At 40.4% G+C, this 27,002-nt stretch overlaps 1 protein-coding gene across 9 annotated transcripts in view; it reads left to right on the forward strand.

Moving 5' to 3' along the window:
• The window catches only part of BNC2 (basonuclin 2), a 433,897-nt gene that overhangs the window by 309,937 nt on the left and 96,958 nt on the right, over nt 1-27,002 (forward strand). For all 9 annotated transcript variants that reach the window (XR_005553697.1, XM_039319400.1, XM_039319402.1 and 6 more), the window contains one exon: nt 8,317-8,552. Coding sequence is in view for 8 of the 9 variants with exons in the window: in XM_039319400.1 (XP_039175334.1) it covers nt 8,317-8,552 (236 nt within the window). In the remaining variant the exon portion in view is untranslated. The remainder of the gene's footprint in view (nt 1-8,316; nt 8,553-27,002) is intronic.

Genomic DNA, 27,002 nt, shown 5'->3' on the forward strand with positions numbered 1-27,002 from the left:
AGTGGGACAGAGGGATATTCTTATTTTCATTCCTTGCCCATCTGCCATATAAAAATGTTGGAGCCATAGGATCCGGCGTAAATTAAAACAGCATCCCAGATTGGAGTAGATTGGTTGATTGTTAATGTTAACTGAATTTTAGCTTCACCATGTGCCTCTCAATGCTAACTTTCACAATCAACCACAACTTGTCTCAAGAATCACATTATATTTTTGGACTAAATTCAGGCCATAATTCAATATATAGACCATAATTCAATATGTGCTCAGACTTTGTGGTACCCATTAAAAGACTCAGTGTGCAGTCGTTTGGGGTCAACAAGATGTCTTGCACAGCCACAGGTAAGTTTAACTGGTTAAAAAACATGTGAAATAGAAACTGGTGTTGTACTTTCTGGCACTTGATAAATTGAGTAAACCACTTGCCATTAGTTTAATGCACAGTGTGTATTTAACTTCTTTTGAATCGTCCAAGGTCTCATAACTCCAGTAAAATATACATATAAAAACAGCTATTTCCCTTTCCTTCTTTCTTTCAGCAGTTTTAAAATTGGTGCGTTGTATAGTAACTGAAAAGTCCAAACCAGTCATGGGTATTACATTTCAAGATTAACAAACAAATATGTTCATTTACATCTTATTCCAAAGATTTACAATGTCCAATAATCACATTTGAATATTCTTTTATAATCTATTGCAGTTAGTTTATTACTAAATAGTTATATTTATTTATTTGATTTGATGCTGTACAACTCTAAATGACTCTGAATAGCTCACAATACACCACAGCAATATAAAAAACAAAAAGAAAAAAGCTAGTCTCAGTAAAAAAACCACCAGGAAAACCCCAAAACATCCCACCAACAGCTAACATCCCCTTAGGGATGCACTAACCATCCTGACTCTATGGTTCCTCAGAATACCAGCAGAATGGGAGCCATTTAGATGTTAGGATGGTGATGGTGAACCTTTTAGAGACCGAGTGCCCAAAACCTGGCCCTGCCCCCGCTCCCCCCCCCACTCTGCCTCCCCATCCCCTGCCCACAGGACCACTCACCGCCTCCAGGGCCTGCCGCAGATCGCCCAGGCAGCCCAGCAGTGCTATGGCGGCCACACCCTCTGCCCACACCCTGCAGCATCAGCTGCATGATGGGGTATGAGGGCAGAGTCTTGTCTATGCTGCCTGGCTGCCATGTCCTTGGCTGTGCTGCTCTGTGTGGGCCACACTCGAGGGCGAATCTCCTTCGGGGGGCTGCTGAAGAGGATGGATCATGGGGGGAGGCAAGGCTGGGGCAACGGCACGTGTTCCCACAGAGAAAGCTCTGAGTGCCGCCTCTGGCACCCGTGCCATAGGTTCGCCACCACTGTGTTAGGAAAACTTCATTCCAGAGATCAGGTGCCTTAATATAATTGAGGCAGTTCTATACCTGCTGTGTTTTAAGGAATTTAGCAGCCTAGTGATTTGTATATATGGTTGTACGTTCAAAACACTTGGCAGTGATCACAAGCCCTGAATGGCAAAATATTTGAAGAGCAAAGAAAAGAAGCTAGACAAAGATTTCCAGGATACTGAGCTAGCTAATACGAGATGCTATAAAAATTTAAGAACCTTCTGAAATTTAAATTTATCATTGTTAATATAATGACACAGTACAGACATCTGTTTATGGGACTTTTTGTAAAGTGTAAAGAGAAAATTCGAAGTATCTTTAAATGCATCTGGCAAGTTATTACTGATAAGCACCGTTTTTAATCTGCTTCAGCTGTAAAGTCCATTTTAAGGCCAAAATAAAAAACAAAAATATTCAGAACCTAGGAGCAACATCAAAATAAAATTTCTTTTTGTGCTCTCTCAAGCAAAACATCTTCTGGTAGGTTCATACAGAATAGCCAGTATTTTAAATATTCACGTTTCACACTATGTAGGACTTTGTATATATTACAATTATTAAACTGTGTCACAAAAAAGACTGCAAACTCTTTTAAGAAAGTAGTTATATGCTTCATATAAACAGCAGTAGATAACAAATACTTTACAATGGCCATTTTTTCCAGGGATAGGCATGTTGGATATTAGTGCTCTTTTGAACTGTCTCTTTAATTTACTCCCTATTTAGAGAAGGAAGAACAGATTCTAGAACTCATAGGAGGGAGGTAAGGGAAGATTCAATTAACATTGTTGAGGTGGCACTTTGATCTCTGCCCCTCCCCTTCCTTACCCTTCCGCTCCTTCTCCTCCCCTTCCACTATTGCAACTATTTAGTGATGTAAGGATTCCACTTACATTTTTTTTCAACGAGTAATAATTTGATGAGCAATGGTCAAGTGTCCGGGCAAGATGACACAAACAGATGGTCAATCTTTGGGGGAAATGTGCACTCATTATGGACTCTCCTCCCACAAAATAAGCAGGACACCACACATATTTTCTGATTAGATTAACATTATCTGAAAGAAACTGTAGAAGGAAATCCCCTGTAAATTTGCATTTTAGCACCACCATGCTGGGAACCTTTTAGAATAAGTATATATGTACAGTACGTGGGTATAAATAAAACATTCCATCCGCAAAAGTATATCTATTTTCTGTTACCTTTGGGGTTTTTTTTCCCTCTTGTGAACAAGTAGGAAAATCTAGGGTTATAAAACCTATTCTTCTTCTTCTTCTTGTGCCATATCCGTTATCGGATGTTGGCAATCATGTTGGTGATCCTGTTTTTATCAGCAACCGCACGAAAAAGTACTGCTGAGTTTTGTCGAAACCAGTCCCTTAGATTTTGAAGCCATGATGTTCTTCTGCCTGGACCTCGTTTGCCTTCAATCTTTCCCTGGAGGATTAAATAAAGCCTATAAAAAGTATTATTTTGGAGGGGAGGTTGAGAAGGGTAGGATTTGTCCGTTCTGTACTTGACTCATTAGTCTTAATTAATAAATCAGTGGGAATTGGATGAAATATAAATGTAATAAATTATTTATTACTATTATCAGTTCTGCAGATATGCAAATCCTTGTCTACCTCCAAAACCTGGGTGTCTGTCTAGGAGGGATTATCCTCAAGGCAAAAGTCTTGAAGAGGAATAAAGATCAATTCAGAATTGGCTGAATTACCATTTTTCAATTTATCCCTTCTTGATTAAATTACTATTTACTTGGTAGCTACCAGCTTCTTTCCTCTTAAAATAATTATACTAAATAGTACAAATTCTGCTCTCAAAATAAAACATAAAAATAGTAAGACTGTATCTATTTCAGTCCTGCACGGTCAATCTATAAGCATTTTAAGAAATCCATTAGAAAAGAAAAAATAAAAAAGTGGTACCATTCAGGAAAATCCAGAGGTCACTTGAAACAAGCAAATCTCTTCACCTTTGAAAAAATGGTCTTATATATGATTCATGAACTCAAGACAAAGGTTTCATGTCCTGTGTGAAACATAGGCTCTCTTGGGACTATGAAGGCAAAGGATTTAAAGAACCTCAGAAACATTTCCAAAGGAAAATATGACACCACTTCTGGCATCTCCCCAATAGGAAAAAAAATACTGAAATGTATTGCATGAACCAGCTTAATACATCTGAATTGTCAAACTGAAAAATTAAGACTATCCGATAAGGCTTTCATATACTCCTATAGGCTGTGCGGTGGTCTTTCTTATCCCAAACCCTTACTGTGAATTAATGAATATTATTTGGGAGAAATTACGTATAATTATGAGCTTGAGCAAACTCTTTGTTCTGCTCATTTGAGAGTTTAAGTGGTTTCAATTGACAGACTATCCAAAGTGTTTTACTATTCCCCCCTACCTTCTTTCATTAAAGGATATATGTTGCTTTATCTATATTGCCTATATAATAGTGTTGTAAAAAAGTTGGCAATTTGTACTTCAGAATACAAATTTGACATGTCATAATATGTAAGAAGTAACTACATCTCTATAGAAATAGAGCACAACAATGATAAAAACTCCCTTGAATGCATTTGGGTCAATCATTTAAATATGAGCCAGCAGTGTGCTGCAGCTGCCAAAAAAGCCAACACAGTGCTAGGCTGCATTAACGGGGATAGAATCAAGATCACGTGAAGTATTAATACCACTTTACAATGCCTTGGTAAGGCCACACTTGGAATACTGCATCCAGTTTTGGTCACTACGATGTAAAAAAGATGTTGAGACTCTAGAAAGAGTACAGAGAAGAGCAACAAAGATGATTAGGGTACTGGAGGCTAAAACATATAAGGAATGGTTGCTGGAATTGGGTATGTCTAGTTTAATGAAGAGAAGGACGAGGGGGGACATGATAGCAGTGTTCCAATATCTCAGGGGCTGCCACAAAGAAGAGGGAGTCAAGCTATTTTCCAAAGCGCCTGAAGGCAGGACAAGGAGCAACTGGTGGAAACTAAGCAAAGAGAGAAGCAACCTAGAACTAAGGAGAAACTTCCTGACAGTTAGAACAATTAACCAGTGGAACAACCTGCCTCCAGAAGTGATGAATTCACCAACACTGGAAGTTTTTAAAAAGAAACTGGACAGCCATTTGTCCGAAATGGTATAGGGTTACCTGCCTGAGCAGGAGGTTGAACTAGATGACCTCCAAGGTCCCTTCCAACTTTATTATTATTATTATTATTAATAATAATAATAATAATAATAATATAAAAGGGGGGAAATGACATTGCCATAGGTGCCATAGACCACCCAACCAAACAGAGGAAATTGATGAAGTTTTTGCTAGTCAGTTAACTAAGGTATGTAGGAAGCACACATCATAATAGTAACAGGGGACTTTAACTACCCTGACATCAACTGGAAGACAAACTCCCAAGTTAAAGATCAAACAGATTCTTGACAAACGTAGCAAACAACTTTGTCTCCCCAAAAGTAAAGAACGGAACTGGGGATCAGTCATATTGGACTTAATTCTCACTAACAGAGATGAAATGATAGAAGGTGTTGAAGCCACAGGAACCTTGGGGATGAGTGATCATGCAACATTGTGCAAACACAAGCAATAGAACAAAGTCAAATTAGAGTCTTGGACTTTAAGAGAGCTAGTTTCAATAAACTTAGAGAGAGCTTGGGAAGGATTCCATGGATGAGAATACTCAAGGGGAAAACAAACCAAGAAGCTTGGGAAACTTTGAAAAGTGAGATTATAAAAGCCCATTCTAGCACAATACCAAGGAAGAAGAAAAATAACAGTTCTTAAAAGAAACCAGCATGACTGCATAAAGAAGTCTCCGATAAATTGAAAGACAAAAAGGACAAGTATAAAAAATGGAAAGAGGGGCACATAACTAAGGCAGAATATCAGCAAATAGCCCAAACCTGCAAAGTTAAAGTGAGGAAAGCTAAGACTCAAAATGAACTAAGGCTTGTGACAAAAATAACAAAAAAAGCTTCTTTCAACATGTAAATGATTAGTCCATTAATGGGAGAAAGTGGCAATAAGGTGACAAGCAACAGTGAGAAAGCAGAACTGCTTAACTAATTTTTTTGCATCCGTCGTTACACAAAAGGAAAAAACAGTCCAACCTATCAAAAACAGTACCATAAAAAACAGATTAGGAATACAAGTAAAGATAGGCAAGAAAATGGTAACTGAGCACCTGTCCACCCTAGATGAGATCAAATCATCAGGACCAGATAAATTATACCCCAAGGTTCTGAAGGAACTGCCAGATCTGATCTCAGAACCACTGAACTATATCTTTCAAAGATCCTGGAGCACTGGGGAACTACCAGAGGACTGGAAAAGAGCTGATGTAGTTCCCATCTTCAAAACAGGAAAAAAAATGGATCCAGGAAACCACAGACCTATCAGACTGACCTCAATACCTGAGAAGATTCTGGAAAAGATAATCAAGCCACGAATGAGCGAATGCCTAGAGGCAAACAAAGTCATAACCAAAAGCCAACATGGGTTTGTCAAAAACAGATCACGCCAGACAAATCTTATTGGATTCGTTGACAAAGTAACAAAAGTAATGGACCAGAGGAATGCTGTGGATATAATTTACTACTTGATAAAATAGAAAAATGTGGGTTAGACAGCACTACTATCAGATGGTTTTGTAACTGGCTGACCAACTGCATTCAATGTGTAGTCCTCAGTGAAACTGTATCTACATAGAGGGAAGCATGCAGTGGGGTACTGCAAGGCTCTGTTTTAGGCCCAGTACTCTTCAACATCTTTATCAATGATTTGGATGAGGGGATATATGGGGAACTCACCAAATATGCAGACGATACCATGCTGGTAGGAATAGCCAACACTCAGGAAGATAGCTTAAAATACAGAACGATCCTGATAGACTTGAACATTGGGCGCTATCTATGAAATTCTACATTTAGGCAAGAAAAAACAAATGCACAGTTATAGTAGAGATGTACCTGGCTCAATAGTAGTAACTATGAGAGGGATCATGGAGTCCTAGTGGACAACCACTTAAATATGAGCCAGCAGTGTGTTGTGCAGCTACCAAAAAAGCCAACGCAGTTCTAAGCTGCATTAACAGAGGGATACAATCAAGATCACGTGAAGTGCTAATACCACTTTATAGTGCCTTGGTAAGAGCGCACTTGGAATAGTGCATCCAGTTTTGGTCACCATGATGTAAAAAAGACGTTGAAACTCTAGAAAGAGTGTAGAAAAGAGCAACAAAGATGATCAGGGAACTGAGACTAAATCATAAAAACAACGGTATGTCTAGTTTAATGAAGAGAAGCACGAGCGGTGATATGATAGCAGTGTTCCAGTATCTCAGGGGTTGCCACATAGAAGAGGGAATCAAGCTATTCTCCAAAGCACCTGAAGGCAAGATGCAACGGATGGAAACTAAGCAAAGAGAGAAGCAACCTAGAATTAAGGAGAAATATCCCGACAGAACAATTAATCAGTGGAAGTGAACCAGGATATCACAAAGTCCCCCACTCCCAACCCCTGAAGCTGCTCTAGAAGGATACCATGGTTGATGTTATCAAGTTAAAACAAACTGAAAAAGGAACAGGGCTTTTTCCAACAATAATGGGAAAATTGTTTGGTTTTATCTGCATACTTTCCTACATTTTTTTAAATTAGGTAATCAGGCTGCTTAAATATAGTGAGTTACTGCAAGGATATATAGTTTTATGTTGTAGCAATTCCACAATTACACTGAAAGCACAGTACTTTCCTTGACTGTTAGGGGCGGAGGAGTTTTAAATTGAAGTAAATCAAACAATTAATGGTATTTATTCGTATTTCTGCAGAGTGAACACTATACTCTGTGAAGAGACAGAGGACTTCAGTCCCCAAGCTTGCCAATCCTTTATCTTTTGTGAACTTTAAATTAATTTTTAAAAACCTATTTATTCAAGGTTGACTAAACAGCTAACATAGGAAAGATCAGACAAATCAGGAGCAGGAAATGAAATATGAGGAAACCAGAATTCTTTGACAAAGTGTCCCAGCGGGTTAGTGTGCTGAACGTAGCCAGTAGGGAAATGATAAGGGCATTTATGCTGGGATAGAAGAAAGCAATTTATCAAGAGAACTTGAGCTCTCCAGTGACCACCCAACAAAGAAGATACCAAAGCGCATAAGGAGGAAGAGGACTCCCTGCAAGAAAATGTTTCAAGCTGACAAAATTGTATTTTTTTTTAAAAGGTGCAAGTAAAGAAGTCCATTTTGTTAAACGTTATGCCTCATCAATAATTCTTTAGTCTTTCAGAATAAAAAAACAAGAAACAGGCTGATTTTGAAGCTATTTGAATGAAAAAGGGGGAAGGAGGCCAGAGAGATTATTGAGTGAAGTCTTTACGTATTAAAAAAAAATGTACTTCCAAACAGCAAAATGTTAAGTGGAAGTTAAAAGCCGACATTATTTCATTTCACATGGCTGTCTCTTTACAGTGTACATTGTACAAATAAATATTTTCCCTCTTCTGCCCATGTTAAGGATAAAACTATTTAGAGAAACAGATACTAAATTTATATACCCAATTATCTACCACACATAACACAACTCTGTGATTCTGTTACATACTTGTATATGTGTGGTATATAATTTGGTATGTATCTGTTTCTCTAAATAATTTTTTCCTTAACATGGATAGAAGAGCTATTAGCTATTCTGAGAGATCAACAGAATCAGTATTAGTCAGGTATTTCTATCAGTGCCCTTAAATGTGTAATTTGTGCATCTTATCTTCAGTTATTTTAATGTAGTATGCTCTTTTAATGTAACCTACAATTGTAGTTTGAACAGTACAATAACAGATTGAATTTAATGTACTGTTCTCATTTCACCATTCTCTGTCCTTGTTCCTTCTTTCAGCTTTGGACAAGCTTAGCACTCAGCATCTGTACCATCCAACTCAAGTGGAGATTGTACAATCCAATGTTGTGTTCGACATCAGCAGCTTGATGCTATACGGTACTCAGGCTGTGCCCGTGAGACTGAAGATTCTGCTTGATCGACTGTTCAGCGTCTTGAAACAGGAAGAAGTGCTGCACATCCTTCATGGCTTGGGCTGGACTCTTCGCGACTATGTTCGGGGTTATATCCTTCAGGTAGGAGCCCTGTTTGCAAACAGGTAGATAGCTCCAGGATTCAAAAACCAAAACGAGGCACTTTTGTTCATTGTCTCCCTTATAATTTATTAGGTATGTTGGATGTTACTGGAATTGAGGGGAAATAATGTTACCGAAATGTGATTTTTCCTGAGTACAGGTAGTCCTCGACTTACAACCATAATTAAGTCCAACATTTCTGTTGCTAAGTGAGACAATTGTTGAGTGATTTTTGCACCATTTTACGACCTTTCTTGCCATAGTGGTTAACTGAATCACTGGAGTTGTTAAGTTAGTAACATGATTTATTAAGTTGCAGGATCCAATCTGGGTCGGTCATCAGGACCAGAGGTTTTCTCTTCGGGCTTGTGCTGGAGCCCATTTTTAGGGAACTTCTCTCTAGCAGATGGGCTTCAGCACGAGTCTGGAAGCTTGGAAGACAAAAACGCTGGTCCCGGATGACCGACTCAGATTGGATCCTGCAACATTATTCTGGGACACACCTTCATTCATGGTTATTCAGTGAATCTGATTTCCATTGACTTTTCTTGTCAGAAGATCACAAAAGGTGATCCCATGACCCCAGGACACTGCAATTGTCACAAATATGAGTCAGTTGCCAAGTGTCTGGATTTTGATCACCTGTCCACGGAGATGCTCTAACAATCGTAAGTGTGAAAAATGGTCATAACTCACTTTTTTCCACTGCTATTGTCATTTTGAATGGTCACTAAATGAACTGTTGTAAGTCAAGGACTACCTGCAGTTTGAAAAATTTGCCAAAACATTTCTCTTGTACATCTTTACTGCATAGCAAGAGCTATAAGATTTGCAAACACTTTTAGGATTTCAATGTTTCATTCTGAAATTAGTACAATTCCTAGCCCTCCCACTTAATGTTATTTAAAATAGAGGAATTAACAAAACACTGTCCTTATGGTAAATCCATTTGTGAAGATTATTCACTTTTGCTATAAGATTTTTCAGAATATCTTACTTCTATAGCAGGGAAAGTAACGAACAACATTTATTGGCTCTTGTCTGAGATATGGATTATGCCATAATTGTATTCCATTTGAATATCCTGGTTACTTATGCTTAAGCATAAATGTGGTGGCTGGAAACTGATCATCCTTATTTAAGGATGCAAGTATGCAAGAAAGATTTAAGATGCATTTGTGTATATAGTTACCTGAAAATAAGTCTCACTGGTCTTCTGAATAGGTATGCATAAGCCTACATTGTTAAAATCCTACAATACTGTATACTAAAATGAAAAGCACCAACTTTAGCCAAATTGTGAATTGGCATTTTTGAAATTATCTTCAGGTACACACATACAAAACTGAATGCTCAAGGGAAGGTAGAATAATCAAATTATTATCTATAATTGCATATTATATTTAAACAGAACACAGTGATTGCAAAACAATAACATCCTGTGTTTAAATAATCACTGTGTCTGGAGGAAATGTAAAACCATGGTTTAATGTTTCAGAAATAAGCATCTCTCTAAGCTTGCATGCTTTGCTGTAATGCATGTACATGGTAGAGATTGGAGACTTCTGTTTTAGATTATCTGCAGCTTAGTCTGTAGCCTGAGCTCTAAGATGGTTCAATTTGGTCAACTATGTTTTAGCTACAAGTTCCCTTGGCTTACTTTTAAGTTACCTTGTCACCCAAATAGAGTGCAGAGTTTCTTCCAACCAGAATAATCCAGAAAAAGCTTAAAATAAAATATTGGTTCTCCTTCTAGCTTATTTTGGCAAGAATAAGCCATTGTGCGATATTTGGGATGACACGGATATTATAAATAAGCTATGTTTGCAAGCCTCAACTCAGAAAATGAACTTCTGGCACAATCACATTTGAAGTACTATTATCTAAGGAGGCATCATCTGAATGCAATCTATGTGTTTTACTGAAAACAAGATGACTTTATTAGCTACAGTTTAGAGTTATGTTTGAATTGACAGGGACTAGATGCATTCAATATCTTTTTTTTAAAAAAAGAGCAATAATATGTTGTTCAAATGTCTGCCCCTCGAGAATGGAGATTTCTGAAGTTTCTCACTCAATGACGCCTATTCCTGTTTACATGAAAGCTATGTATAAAACAGGAACACTACCAAGAAGGAATTAGTGGAGGAGCTGATCTTGATTGATCTAAAAAAAAAATATGAGCGTAGGGAGATTTTAATATATTTTTAATTCTAAAAGAGTTACTGCTTCCCAGGCAGAGTCAGTTCATAATCGGTGAGTCCTCCTGGACTGACAGCTTCTGCTCAGGAGAACCTTTGAACTCTCCATCTTGTTGCAACCAATGGAGCAGGAGCCTGATCACTGTCCCACATGCCTGTCATCCCACAGGCGAACTAGTTTTCATTGGGCTGCCATGAAAACTAGGCAGAAACTTCAATCAACCCAGACAACTGTGTCTTAGACAGTTATGGGTGCTAGTTGATTTGCTTATGGATTAATATTAATTTTTTCCAGACACAATTCAAAATGTTGGCTGTTAACGTTACTGTCCTACATAGCTTAGGATTTGAATATATGCATGATTTCTTCCCACTGTTACGTTTTTGAAGAGAAGGAGCTCTTCCTGAGGGACTATCATCTGCAGAATAGTTCCTGTTCTCTAGAGTGGAAGTTCAGATTCTACATGGACTTTTGAGTTTTCAAAAAGCAATTTAACCTTAGCTTCTCAAACCTGCATTCAGGGTCAGAGATACTCTCTTGAGTAAAGCAGAGTGTTGCATGGGACAGCGTTATTAGCAATGCTGAGGGTATTTTGCTATACATTTTGTTTTTAACTACTTTATTGGCCCACTTAGAGCCATCTGTAATCGGGATAGCATATAGGTCCAATAAATAAATAAAGACATATGAGCATACATTCTTAGAACGGGGATCACCAGAAAAATTCAGGATTGTCACTTTGACATGAAAACTAGACAAATTGGAAAAACATCCTGAAGGAGGAAATGGTAAACCACTTCACCACGATTGCCAAAAAAATTACTATCAGGAGTCAAGTTTGAAAACTTTATTTATTTATAAGAATTATTGCTGAAGTCTGTTTGCCCCAGTGTTATGGTTTGCCGAAGAGCCTTCTTGTTGCTGTTTTTTGAGTCCTGCAGCATGGTCTACTATTAGAAGTGGATAGAAGTGTTTGATTTGCTAAGAAGTAGACCAGAATTTGTTACAAGTTAGCGAGCCTTTCTTTGTTGTTTGTTTGTTTTAAAGAAAAATATTTCTGATCAGTTTATATTTAGAAAGACAAATTAAGAGAAGGAGCAATGCTCTGGACTTTTCATGTTGGTGAAGTTGTATGACCATGCCAAGATTCCAGTTCACCGGACGAAAGGAGATTAAAAATTCAAGTACATAGCTCACTAACATATCTCCAAATGCATATCTCCAAAATATAATATAGAGAATAGGTCCCACTTCTTCAGAAAGCACACTTTTGACCTGTTGGAGAAGCATGTTGAGGTGTATTTAACCATGACGTTTTATTGATATAGCTTGGGTTTTGTTGTGTATTTGTTCTTTTATATATTCCACATCTGATTATTTTTTTTTAGTAGAAGTGAAATTGAAGCTAGTGGAATGTAAATTTAGAATTAAAGGGTACAAGTTTCACCATAAAGATCAGATGATGGGTTTGTTCTTAATAACATTTGCCTTTTGTTTTTATCCTAATTCTACAATTATGTCTCTCAATTTTGGATGAGCTGAGCTTATCAAATGGAAATTAATAAGCACGTTAGAGGGGATACTTTATTAGTAACCTTTCAAGTCTTTAATCAGTTGGCAGTTGTCTACATGTAAAATTATAATTCTTTTTTTCATTGTGCGAAAACATAGATAGATGCTTTCCCATACATTTTAAATTCAAGTATATCCCTTCTGCTCACAGATGTACATTTTTCTCTTAAACAATGCCATGTGTGCTTGTGTATTATAAATTCTTAGGGTCTGAATAATGTTGCTTAAAAGGTGAAGGAAAAGACTAGTATCCTGATAAGTGGATTTGGTTTCTACATAGTGTTTTTAAAAAGTGCCATTTTTTTTTCCATATGAAATGTTCAAAACTCCCAAGATTATATTCTGTAACTCCTGCGTGGAAAAGGAAGCTTGTACTGAGTCAATGTTGCAGAAACAAGCCAATATTTTATTTTTAAGATACCTACTAGAATGGGTGGGCATGAGCAGGATGGATTTGTGGACAGGAAGCGAGGTTCATTTGTTTCAACAAAAAACAGGCAATATGGTACTTTGATGACATCTTAAAATCTAATCATATCATTTTAACATTATCTAGGTCAGTGTTTCCCAAACTTGACAATTTTAAGGCATGTGGACTTCAACTCCCAGAATTCCACAGCCAGCATTGCTGGCTGTGGAATTCTGGGAGTTGAAGTCCTCATGCCTTAAAATTGTCAAGTTTGGGAAACACTGATCTAGGTGTCTGAATTCATTATACTACACCTTTGGACCCTCCAAAAGTTCCCCAATACACGTAGTCATTGACTTACAACCATTCATATAGTGACTATTCAAAATTACAACGGCACTAAAAAAAAGTGACTTATGACCATTTTTCACACTTACGACCATTGTAGGGTCCCCATGGTCATGTGATCCAAATTCCGATGCTTGCCAACTGGCATGTATTTATGACGGTTGCAAGGTCCTAGGGTCACATGATCACTTTTTGTGACCTTCTGACAAGCAAAGTCAATGGGGAAGTCAGATTCATTTAGCAACTGTGTTTAGTAACACAGTTAACAACTGCAGGGATTCACTTAACTGTGGCAAGAAAGTTCGTAAAATGGGGGCAAAACTCACTTAACAACAGTCTTGCTTTGCAACAGAAATTTGGGGCTCAGCTGTGGCCTTTGTTCAAGGAATGTGTGAGTTGAACTGTTACTTTTCCATCCTGTGTCTTTTCCAAGAGATCAGTATTGACAATGCAGTGGTAAGAAGGCGAGTTTTCCTTGCTCTTTTTTTCTAGCAGGCTTTAAAAATTAGAACTGCACCATGGAATGAATCCACAAGTAAGCTATTCTCTCAGCTTTGTGGTAAAGTCTACAAGGCAAAGTTATCAGCCATGAGTCACATAGCTGAGCAGTGTAAAGCTCTATAAAACACCATTAGGTTAGAGGTCAGTTTATCTGGGTAAAGTTAAATCATACTGTAGCCTTCAAGGCTTCAGAATGATTATTAGATGCAGTAACTCTTGTGTTGAATATTAATTCAGTTTAAAAAGAGAGTAATTATCAAGGCAAGTTAAAACAGATGTAGAAGGCTTACCACATATTAACTTGGTTAGCAGCTGGCTTGCAGGCAGAGTTGTGGGCAAATGAAGGAATATGGTAAGTGACTGAGGTAAGTGCAGTTATTACTTATGTTCTGAAATATTCTGCATTAAGCAATTTGGAAAAAAAGAATTATATTGGTGTATGCCTATAGAGAATAATATGCAAAAAAAAAAAAAACCAAATGAAGCTCCACTATTATGAATATTTACTATATTTTATTCTTTTAAAAGCAATGAGCAGAAGGTTGCACATCTATAAATTATACACCAAACTGTTTCATTTATTATACTTATCATCGGGTTATTTTTTTATTCAATTAAACTCTCAAGCAGACATAAAATTCTCAGTTGTATGAGCTTTGGTAGAGCTTTAAATTTTAGTAAAACCAGGTTTACACATTTTCTTAAATTTAAGCAAAAGCTAATAAAACAGAAAGATAGCCACCCAGAGTTGCTTCGATAGTGAGATGGGTGGCATATAGATTTAATCAATAATTAATAAATAATCATGCATTGCTTCTTTGTAAAAAATGCTTCCATTCACCAAGGAAGGAATGAGGGTCAGTGTGAAGTCTCTTTGTATTAATCTGAGACATATTCTAATGAAAGCCAGTGTGGTATAGTGGTTAAGGTACAAATTAGAAACTAGGAGACTGTGAGTTCTAGTCCTGCCTTAGACACAAAGCCAGCTGTCTGACTTTAGGCCATCCCTTTCTCTAAGCCCTAGAAAGGAGGCAATGGCAAACATGTACACTTCTGAAATCTTCCCAAGAAAACTGCAGGGAGTTGTCTAGGCAGTTGCCAGATGTCAACATTGATTCAAGATACACACAACTTCCAATGGGAAAGATCCCTGTCTGAAATAATGGATAACTGTTGCCAATCAGAATACACAATCCTGGGTGACCGGGTCAATTGATCTAAGAATAAGACTATTCTGAAATCTGATTTGCCAGGAACAGAAATTTTATAATAATTTATCATGTAATTCCTAACAGGTTTTACACTCAGGTAGGATTGTTCTCCCGAATCAAGTTATAATAATTTTATTCATTCCTTGATGACTCAGCGGTTAAAGACATTGAGCTTGTCAGATGGAAAGCTCACAACCTGGATTTAAGACCAAGCGTCGCATGATGGGGTGAGCTCCTGTTACTTGCCTCAATTCCTGCCCATCTAGAGTTTGAAAGCATGCAAATGCAACTAGATAAATAGGTAGCACTTTAGTGGGAAGGTAACAGCATTCCTCTCCAGTCCATATAGTCATGTTGGCCACATGATCACAGAAACCTCTTCAGACAATGCTGGCTCCATCTCCTAAGAAAGAGTCGGACATGGCTGGACAAGGGAAACCTTTACCTTTTCCTTTAACATGGATTTGGAAAAGTCGTAAAATAAGAGAGAGATTGGGTGAATTTTTCCAAAATGGAAGTTTAAAAGGCTTTCATATATAGAAGTCCAGAGTATTTAGGCTATGAATACCACGTGAATGCCAACAGTAGATAGAGCTATTGCTATTATGCTCTCTTTAGGGATTTATACTACAACAATTATAAAATAGTGGATTTTTTCCTGGCACATCAAAAGTTCTAAGAAAAAGTTGGCACTGCCCCCACCCTCCAATCCACTCCAAAAGCCCAACTTTGTCTTGGATCTTCATCCAAGCAACAAAAAACAAAGACAACACAGTAGCATGCACTGTGTATGCAGACCCCAATGCTCTGCTATGCCCCCCACATCGCCATACAAAATCTCTGTGGAGAAAAAGATCTTAATTACAATACAATGTAATAATCCTTTGATTCTCCCTTTCTGCTTCTTTTTGAGAATATCTTTGGTAGAATATTTGATAAAAGTAGAGAGTTGGTTTTTAAGGCTGAAGACTGTTGAAAAACTGAAAAAAATATAGCAATGTACATGCATGAATGGAAATATTCCTGATATATACTGAAAACAGTTTTGCTAATTATAAAAGGCCTAAGTAGGGTTGGGCTGAATTCAATCTTGCATGGCCTTTAATAATTTTTTTTCTTAATATTCTTGCAATCCATTGATGTGCGTTAAATTTATGAGGCAAAACTGCCTTCTCAGGTATTTTTTAACTGCTAAAGCATAAAGTCCAATTATTGGGGCAAAACCTGTTATTGAAATCCATACTTAAGCCAAAAACATGTGTTTTCCTTTTTTTTCTTACCTGTGCAATTTTTTAACAATATTATTCAGCGATTAGGATCCTAACTGGAGATAAATTATAATTTTATTTTAAAATAATTTCATGTTTAGAATTTTAAAAAGGAGGCTTACTGTAATTAACATCACATCCCCCAAAATGTAATCAGTCAAAAACTATTTTGATACACTGAATCTGAAATTTTAACTTTTATTTTCAATAAGAAAAGAATATTTAATGATAACATTGTTTGAGGCTAGCCTTGAATATCAGTGAATTAGTATAAATAAATAATTTTATTTTTTGACAATGTCAGCCTTGGAATCTGAGTTTTATATTGCTGATGTTAAGGTAGATAAGACAGATAACGCTCTATTTCTTACCTTTAGAGACAAAGTTTATGCTGCTATAAATAGCAACAATAGTAGTTTTTTATAACCATTTAGCTTGTATTTTAAATTTGGCTTTCCTCTTTTTTTAACAGTTAATTGAGTATTTTATTCTATACTGGTCAGTGACCAAAATAAACTTTAAAATGAAACTGATTAATTTTAAGGGTGAACTAATGACATGAGAATAACTCAGCAACTGTTTTTTTTCTGGAGAAAACAGGCCAAGGGAAAAAGGAAGGGGGAAAAAGAGAAAAACTAAAAATCTGGGCCCAGAGTTAAAAATGGAAAGGTCCATTGTATCCTAATAGGTAACTCACTCCCAATTACAAAGTCAACCAAATCAAAAAAAATATCGATACAGGTTTGTGATACTATTTTTTTTTATAAAATAAAGAGATTGGATGCCAAGTTTATTTTTTATTTGCTGCCCTTTGTAAAGATTGGTATATAGCCAGGGGTAGGCAACCTTGGCTCTTTTATGACTCGTGGACTTCAATTCCCAGAATTCTTGAGTGAGCCATGCTGGCTCAGGAATTCTGGGAATTGAATTCCACAAGTCATAAAAAAGCCAAGGTTGCCGACCCCTGCTATATAGGAATAGATTTACAAACAAAAAAGATGTGTTTGTAAGGCTGTTTTGATATGATTAGCACACTGAAATTGAATTTATAATATAAGCAAAATAAACCGAAAGGTGCTTTTTCAAAAGGCAACTGGACTTTCTTTTTCCTTGAAGACGTTTCGCTTCCCATCCAAGAAGCTTCTTCAGTTCTGACTGAAGTATATTGTACAAACTCTTTATTTGGATATGTTCTAAGGAAATCTGAATCCCCTTAAAGCCAGCATGAACCATCTTCGTTAGAATGTTTTAAACGTGAAGTCCAGTGCAGAAATACATGAGAAAGGATCATTTTGTAACTCATGTGATTTCTAAACATTTATGCCTACATGATATGGTGAGGGTTTTTTTTTTCCAGACTATTTGAATAGACATGAGCTTTTCTTGAATTGTTTTTTCTTTTATAAATTCAAGGAAGTTAGAAACTGGTTTAATTTATTTTAGCTTGTCACTGGTTCTGGCTTTAGATAATTATGAAGCCTAGGACTATATAGATTCCCCTGCTAAGGGACTTAGGAGAATCCCTTTTGCCATCTATCTGGCATCCATTGATTTAGTGCTTTTCCTTGATGTCTAAGATGGGGGGAGTGGGGAGGTCATTTTTCCTTCCAGCGGTAATCTTTCAATGAGATTCTAGTGTCTGTCTTGTGTAATAATAAGAAATAACAGTGATGTGTGAATGTCTCTTATTAGAAGGCGTAACTGTCATTAACACTTACTGTCACTCTCAAAGCAGACTGAATAGTGGATCTAGGAAACAAGACACTTGTATTCTGAATATATTGAAAGCTTGTGTGCTCATGCTTATAGAGTAATTAAAATTATTTTGCATTGTAAGGTTTTAAATCAACAGTATTTGCCCTATATACTTCTGAAGGATCAGTGGGCCTGAACAATTACATTTTTGGTATACAGTAAATAATTGCCAAATCCTAAAATTACAGGGTTCTTTCCTCTTTCCTAATTTTTATTTAAAAAAATGATGTATAGAACTTCTACATGTTGTAGAAAAGATGAGAGTATATGTGTGTGAGAGGGAGAATGCATAAAGTTGAGATTCTGAACAGGGGATTGTGATGTCAATTTTTGTACCCCCAATGCATTGGCAAACATGCTCATACATTTTTAGTACTTATTTTGGAGTACTATGTTATTCAAACACATTTTCTTCCTTGTCTTATGTTCCATGAACGGTGAAAACATTTTCTCCATCTTTTTTAGACCTGGATTTCTAATATGTGTAGTTATCATGGCAGATAAAGAGGTAGAATGCTTCAGAGCACTATGAATTTTACAGCACTATGACATTCATAGTATTATGAATTTTTATTAGTATTCTTTATTACATTGTGCACAGTAGACTTGGTAAAGTTCACCCTAAGTCTGAGGATCTCTTCCCAGCTTTGGCATGATATAAAATGTCCACCTTTGTTTCATAGTCCTTGTCATTTTGGGCCAGAAGATTAAACAAGATATTGATGGCCACAATTGGTTCCAAGTACAAAGTAAGAGTCAAGAAACAAAAGTAGATTTAGTTATTTAGCTTATGGCACTTTTTTGTCTATGTTGATTGGCATTATTTCAATGGTTGGTCCGACACCCCTATATGCTAAGCCCTTAGAAGGACTGTTCTCCAGTATGATGACTGAAGAATCCACCAATGGGTTATTTCAGTCCTCCTGCCCAATCAGACTAAGTTGCCAAGTTGTCACGCCCCTCCTTGACTGGGACCTCCCAGTTTCATCTTAGTCTTTTGCCCATGAGGACATGATAACTTGACTCTCAGGCTCTTCAGGCAGGTTAGACTATTAGAAACTGTTACACCCATTAGTGGATTCTTCAATTTGGAGAACTGGAGGCTCCCAGCCTCTGACTTTTTCTTTTACAGGGGATCCCATCCCCTATCTCCTTTAAACAAGGGGGGGGTATTTTTCTTCCCTATTCTGGGGGATGATTTTTTCCTCTCCCTATAGCCCAGCAGCCAGTTGGGTCTCCTTCCCAGCCCCTTTCTGATCACTGGGGAAGGGGTGGCTTCTCTTTTTCTCTGTAGCTCAGCAGCCAGCTGAGTCTCTTTCCCAGTCCCTTCAGGCCAATCCATCGCCGGGACATGGAGAATGCCTCCATCGGCGTTCTAAATCACATGGCCGCCATTTTGAGGCCCCTCGGCCTTTTGCTAATTGCCGGCCTCCATCAACGCTCAGCCACTCGCGGCTGCCATTTTGAGGCCGTCTGGCCTTCAGCCTTTGACGAAGCCTCCTTTGGCCCAGCTGAAGGGCCAAAGTCAACAAATTAAGAGCGCTGCGGGTGAGAAGAGGACTACCCTCAATTTTCCTCTTTCCAGCTGCCCTTTAGAGACGGAGGCCCTAATAAAGCGCCGTGTGCACCGTCGTGCCTAAAAAACATTAGGCGCAAACCAGCCAGCCTCTCCTCTTTGAGCTTAAGGGACCTTAAGACATTAGAACTTCTCTGGGGAGTTTCTTCCTACACCGAATCCAGGCCTCAATTGCCAAGACTCCCTCTCTCCCCCCCCCCCCAGGGTTAGGTGCAACCACCATTTTGCGAGGCATTAGTACATTAAGGAAGATTCTAGAATTGCCTCATAGTTGCGGGCGCCATTTTATGTGTTCTAGTCATAAATCTAGGACTGTCTGGATAGACTGCTCTAATTCAGATAAGATTTTGCAATCACAACAAGATTTGTGGACCCTTACCAACTTGCTTGCCTAACACTCCTCACCTTAGCCTCTGCCACTCTGCATCTAGTGGTTGCTTGCCAGGACCTGACCATTGCCACTATTGTGAGATGTATGTGATTTCGTCACCACTTTGGCCACAGGACGGGCATACGGATTGTCCTTTGCCTTGGTGACGAGCGCCTTGAAGCGCCCAGTGTGAGACCGGCTTAGCCAGTGGGCCGGCTCATGCTAATCCACGTGCAGTCAGTCCCTCAACGGGGGGCAACTGACGTCTCTTGCAGAGCGAGCCAGTTGCAGAGCCTCATCCGGGACACTTCTCGATCACCATGGCAGACCTCACTGAGCATAGCCTTTGGACACAGACATCCAATCTGGCCAAACTGATCCGGTTCCAGAGGCGCGTAAGGGAAAGGCCAAAGCAAAGTCCAAATACGGGAGGAAGGCAAGTAAGGCAAGCGACAAGCAGGCCGATCACATGCACAGAGCCCTGGAGAAGCAATTCTCCCGGTCCCAATGCTTGTCAGCTGGGCAAGGACATACATCTCCGCTCCCCCCACCTGCAGCTCCTGAGGCAGGAGTGCAACTACTGGCTTCATCAAGGGCGTGGTCACCGGAGCGTGAGCATCAGCGGGTCTTGATTCAGTCCTTTGGTTAGGGAGGACCACCCCTCTTTGGGGAGGACCTCAAACTGCCAGGCCCTTCCACAGCACCCACAGCGACATTTACATCGACTGCTGCGGGGCTTCAACCTCTGCAAGAGCTGTCCTTTACCGACCAGCTGCAATAATTAATATTGCAGGCGGTCATTCAAGCCATGGCCTCATTGGGTCACCATCAAATGTCACCCATACCAAGGTCCTCATCTGCACCCACTACCTCATCATGACCTACATTCAATCGTACCGGCGTGGTCTCACCATCCCATTCACCTGAATCCGATTCTTCCAGCGCTTTGGATTATGACAAAAGTGCAGACCGGTGATCAGATTGCAAGGAGCCTCCACAAGACTCCCAGCTCTTCAATACTTCTCTTTTTCCTTCCTTACTGCGTAGGGCATGTGCAGCGGGTAAGCTCACCTCTGACCCGATCCCCACACCAGAGACCTCCACCAGTCAAGACACGAATCCCCTGTTCTCCAAACCAGTAGTTAGGCACCTACAAATACCCTGCCCCCCTTATTCCTGAAGAATATTCAGGGACAATGGGAATCACCGGCAGCTCAGCCATCCCAGGGAGCGGCTGAGCGCAAGATTGTTGACATGGCCCAAACCTTGACGGACTTATTTGAGGTGCCCAAAGTGGATGAATCCCTAGCTTCACTTTTCTCAGTAGCCAGTCTACCAGCAGATGTCTCTGATGCCCTTAAGGCAGAAGATAAGAAATCTGAACTAGCATTACGCAAAGTTCACCAGGCATCTGCATGGGCAGCGAAGGCGGCAACCTCTACCTCATTCTTCGCTAGAATTTCCCTTACCTAGCTTAGACAGCTACAAGACAGGATTCCCCTGGAGGAGGTCAGAGTACATCAGGACCTGACCAAACTTATAGCAACTTCTGAGTATATGGCGGATGTTTCCCTATACTCCGCCAAACACTCAGCCAAAGCAATGGCTTCCAGCGTAGTCGCTCGGAGACTTCTCTGGCTTAAAAATTGGAGGGCCAAAAGCAAACACAAGTGGCGAGCGGCCACTGCCCCTTTCAAGGGAGGCAGATTATTTGGGGAGGCGTTGACTCTGTATCTCATAGAAAATAAACAAAAGCAGAAAGTCATCTCTCATTTGACGAGGAGAGCTGGCAGGCTTTTCCTCCCCTATGGTCGCCGTCAGTCCTTTCGGACTGGAGCTACGGCAGAGACAGGACAATCCTACCGGTCTCCAGCTCTCAAAACAGAACATACATTTGACAGGACAAACTATAGGGACTGGCCCCGGTATCAGACCCAGAACAAGTCTTCCTTTTGTGGCAGAGGGGGTGTCCCTTCGCACCAAGTGACTTAGGGGGGACCCCTTCCATTGGCGGCAGACTCACTCTTTTCATCTGCCAATGGGAAAACACAACCACAGACTCCTGGGTTCTGTACACCATAAGAGGACTATCCCTGGAGTTCAAATCCACGCCCATAGACCATTTTGTCTCTTGTCCAACCATGAGAAACCCAATAAAAAGAGGTCTCATGGAAGACGCCACTCGACATTTACTGAGCATCAAGGCCATAGAGGAGGTCCCCCTGAACCAGGCGGGACTGGGGTATTACTCCGTCCTATTTGTAGTCCCCAAATCCTCAGGGGGGTGGAGAGCAATCCTTGACCTCAAAAGTCTGAACCTCCATCTCCAGTACCAGAAGTTCAAAATGCAGACACTCCATTCCATTTTAGGCAGTGTCAGGCGAGGAGATCTCATGACTTGAATAGATCTCACAGAGGCATACTGTATCTGCACATTCCCATCCTCCCGGAGCATTGCAAGTTTCTGCGGTTTTGTTATCTCAATGCCACTTCCAATACAGGGCCCTACCATTCGGCCTTTCTTCCGCCCCCAGGGTCTTCACTAAGATCCTGGCAGTGTTGGCAGCACACTTGAGATTGGTTCTGGTGCTATCTGGACGACATACTGATACAATCAAATTCCGTCATGACCACCCAGTCAGATTTGGCCCTTACTATCAGGACTCTCCAGAACCACAGGTTCTTGATAAATTGCAAAAAGAACCAGACATCTCCCTCGAACCGCCTGTTACACCTGGGCATGGTGATAGACTCGGACTCTTGTCACGTGTTTCAGTCAGAGGAATGGTGCAGGAGCATCCTAGACCTGGCCCTCAGGGTATGCAGGAACAGGGCAGTGACACTAGCTCTCCTTTCCCAACTCCTGGGGAAGTTAATATCCTGCATAGCGATAGTGTCGTGGGCCTGACTACATGCCCGGACCCTCCAATGGGTTCTGCTCCCGTACCAGAGACGGTACCTCAGTACCTCCAATCAGTTGGTACGTGTCCCACGCCAGGTGCGTCTCTCTTTCGACTGGTGGATATCTTCGGCCATGCGCAAGGGGACTCTTTTCAAGGAGCCTCACCATATCCTTGTGACCACAGACGCAAGTCTCTTCGGTTGGGGTGCACACCTCCAAACTCAGATGGCTCATGGACAGTGGTCACAGGCAGACCAGAGGCACAACATAAATTGGTTGGAGCTCAGGGGGATCCATCTGGTCTCAGGCACTTCCAAACCGTGATCAAGGGGCAACATGTGCTGGTCCTAACGGACAACGTGGCTGCAAAAGCTCACGTGAATTGGCAAGTGGGCACTCGATCCAGGTCCCTCATGATGGAGGCTCGGGCGTTAGGCTCCTGGGCAGAGAGCAACCTGCTTTCCATCAGGGCTGAGCACATCTCGGGAGAGGCAAATCAACAGGCGGATTACCTCAGCAGGTCGATAGTGGACCATTCGGAGTGTAGGTTACACCTGGATATCTTCAAGGAGATCTCGGACAGGTTTGGTCATTCAATCGTGGACCTGTTCACCTCGCTGGAGAACACCCAGCTGCCTAGATTCTTTTCACGCTTCCCCTCTCAGGGAGCGGAGGGGATGGATGCCCTACACAGCCCGTGGCCGCAAGGCCTTTTGTACGCCTTTCCCCCACTGCCTCTGCTTCCAGCAGTTGTCAGGAAGATCCTGGAGGAAAAGGCGGAGTTAATTTTTATTGCTCCTCACTGGCCCAGAAGGCCGTGGTTCGCAGACCTCGTGAGCCTCTCCACCTCAGCTCCGTGGCGGATCCCCGACAGTCATATACACTTAACGCAGGGGGATCTACAACATCCAGACCCGCAATGGCTCCAATTGGCCGCCTGGCACTTGAATGCCGCACTCTGACTCAGGAGTCATATTCGTCAGGGGTGATTGACATGATCCAGGCGGCCAGGAGACCGGTGACTAACTGCATTTACGATCATACTTGGCGGAACTTCTGTCAATGGTGTGACAAGAATCGCCTGAGTCTATCCAAGGTAACTATCCCAAGGGTATTAGACTACTTGTTGGAGGGTGTCAACACCATTCGTAGACAGGTAGTGGCTCTCTCCACGGTGCTTTCCTGGGACCCATCAGAGTCCTTGTCTCAGCACCCTATGGTCCGCTCCTTTCTTAAGGGAGTAACCAATAACAGACCACCCGTAGTTCACAGGTATCCCTCATGGGAGCTACCCCGGGTTCTGCAGGCACTAACTTCCTCACCCTTTGAACCCATTAGAACCTGTTCCTTGCAGTACCTTTCACTCAAGGTCTCCTTTCTGATAGCCATTACCTCCGCCAAGTGTATCTTGGAGCTGGCCGCTTTATCTATCAGGAAGGACCTGTGCACGTTTCACGAGGACAGGGTGGTTCTTAGTTTAGATCCCTCTTTTATCCCTAAGATCAACACAGTGTTCCATAGATCACAGGAGGTTATTCTTCCAGTCTTCTGTCCCCCCCCCCCTGTCACATGACTTGGAACGGCAATGGCACTCATTGGACGTACGCAGAGCCTTACACTGTTATGTCAAAAGCACGGCAGCCTTCCGAAAGTCTGAAGCCCTGTTTGTATCCTTTCAGCCTTCATCCATGGGCCAAAAGGTATCTGCCTCAACCATAGGTAGGTGGATCAGAGCCTGCATAGCAGGGGTGTACGTTTCCCTTGCCCTGCCCATTCATAGTCATGTGATGGCACACTCCACCTTCAGTGCCGCCACATCTGCGGTGTGGGCAACTCAAGCATCCATAGAGGACATTTGCAGGGCGGCAACATGGTCCTTGCCTTCCCCTTTCATTAGGCATTACTGTTTGGATAAATTTGCCTCGGCTGAGGCTGCCTTCAGTAGACGAATCCTCCAACAGGTAGTGCCAGCATGAGGGTCACAGGCCCCAACTGACTCCCTCCCGTAGGGACAGCAGGAGCTTTGGTACGTCCATTGGTGGATTCTTCAGTCATCATGCTGGAGAAGGAGTGTTGGCTTACCTGAAAGTCTCTTCTCAGCATGATGATGAAGAATCCACGCCCTTCCCTGTAGATATCAGTTAGGTCCACGACAGGGGGTTGTTTTTTTTTTTTTTTTGTACCTGCTCTGAGAGTCATCACGTCGAACTGTTTTCATTGGCTACGCCGTCAATGAAACTGGGAGGTCCCAGTCAAGGAGGGGCGTGACAACTTGGCAACTTAGTCTGATTGGGCAGGAGGACTGAAATAACCCATTGGTGGATTCTTCATCATCATGCTGAGAAGAGGCGTTCAGGTAAGCCAACGCTCCTTTTCTTGAGATCTTCACATAGTGATGTGTTTTAAGCCAGGATATCACAAGGATTGTCTGGCTACCATTGTGGAAGAATTAGCCTGCTCTATGTCATTACCCAGGGGACGCCTGAGTGTAGGATTCCTATACTCTTCAGAGAGACTTCTTCCTTGTCCCCTAGCAAAAGTAGAACTGTATGCTAAACTGTATTAACACAATGCTAAATATGTGAGTGAGGACAGAAGGGAGTTTGTCTGGAAAATGTTCAAATAATTTTGGCAGGAAAAGTTTGGCGTGTTTCCAGGACTTCAATGTATTGACTACTCTGACACAAATTACATGCTAGTGATTTTTTTTTAGCATAAAACGAATTCTTAAAGAAAAATGATCAATCACTAAATAGTAAATTTGCAAAAAGCAAATTTGCATAAAGTTAGGAAAACATATATATATATATATATAAAATTGTCTCTGCTTCCCCCATTCTCCTTTGCAATTGACTCTTGATGGGTAACGTAAAATATCCATGTACAATTACAATTGCATAATACAAAGCAAAAGTATTAGAAACACCAAGAACTCGGTTTTCTGGTTTCTGGTTTGTGAATGACAATAAAGAGACCCAGATTTATCTAGTGGTTAAGGCACTAGATCAGATACCAGGAAACTGAGTTCTAGTCCTGCCTTAGTCATGAAAGCTAGCTGGGTGACGTTGAGCCACTCTCTCATCCCAACCCACCTCTTAGAGTTGCTGTTGTAGGGGAAATATGAGGAGAAGGGTGATCACCCCCTGCAGTTATTTAGAAAAATAATAAAGGCATGATTAAAAAGAAATCTTAAAAAAAAATTTTTAAAAACCCTTTCTCTCTTTATAACCCAGAAAGAATGTTCACTTACCAAATAGAATTTTCTTATTTATCCTGCCACTCAGAAAATCTCTCTTTAGCTGTAAATTAATAAACATCCAAAAGTACAGAAACCGTATCAGGTATTGTGATTAGGCTGAGCCAGCAAGATTCACTAGGACAGGGGGAGAAAAATGATCAAACATGTTTTGCAGGAAAGAAATGCTTGTGGAAAAAGAGGAAAACCTAATTCCTCAATTCCCATAGATTGAAAATCTCTTAACCATGATTTTATGTTGGAATACAATGCCTATGAATACAAAATACAGTATCAATCTATTAGGGAAATTCATTAACAAAAAGTACAGATAGTTCTCATTTAGCTACACAATTGGGACTAACAACTCTTGCTAATTGAAGAGGTTGCTAAATGGGAAATTAGGTGATTGTGACTTTGTTTTCCTTTTCTCCATCCCCCCCCCCTCTACCCCGCTTTGGAATGTTTTCCCCAATTCTGGGATAGCTAGAATGAAACTTGAAACAAGTTGCTGTATAATTAATAAGAAAGGAATCAATGTTTGCATTTACATTCATACACAAGAGCAAGAAAACAAAAAATGTGGAATACACATCAAAAGCAATGCACAGGCCGTCTGGAGTGTGCTATACAAACATCCTTGTGCATTTTCCTTTGTGTGCCTAATTACTCTCTTGCAATCCCTCCTCTCCCATCTTTCTCCTCTACAAGTGGGAAAGAAAAGAAAAACAACTGGTCAGTCACGGGACAGCAAGCACTATACTACCTGTAACGGTGATCACCTGACTGAGAAACAGCACCATCATAACTTCAAACAGTCACTGAATGAGACAATTGGTAAACAGTGACTATCTGTGCAACTTGTCCACCTCTGAAAACGAAATAATGAAAGCAATTAAGAAAGTGGTCAAAGGAATGGGTTCTGCCCTGCAAGAACCAAAGGGGCATTTACAGTTTGGTCCTATTTAATGCTTAATGCATCGGTCCTGAATATTGAGCCAACTTAATAAAACTTAATGCAGTTGAGCCAGTTCCTCAAATGGATTTTTTCGCTTTCTTCCAAATGTCGCTGAAAAGATTTTACTATAATAACAACTTTTG

The sequence above is a fragment of the Crotalus tigris genome, unplaced genomic scaffold (genome assembly GCF_016545835.1).
Source record: "Crotalus tigris isolate CLP2741 ecotype Arizona unplaced genomic scaffold, ASM1654583v1 scf7180000023589.2044511, whole genome shotgun sequence".
Taxonomy (NCBI): Eukaryota; Metazoa; Chordata; class Lepidosauria; order Squamata; family Viperidae; genus Crotalus; species Crotalus tigris.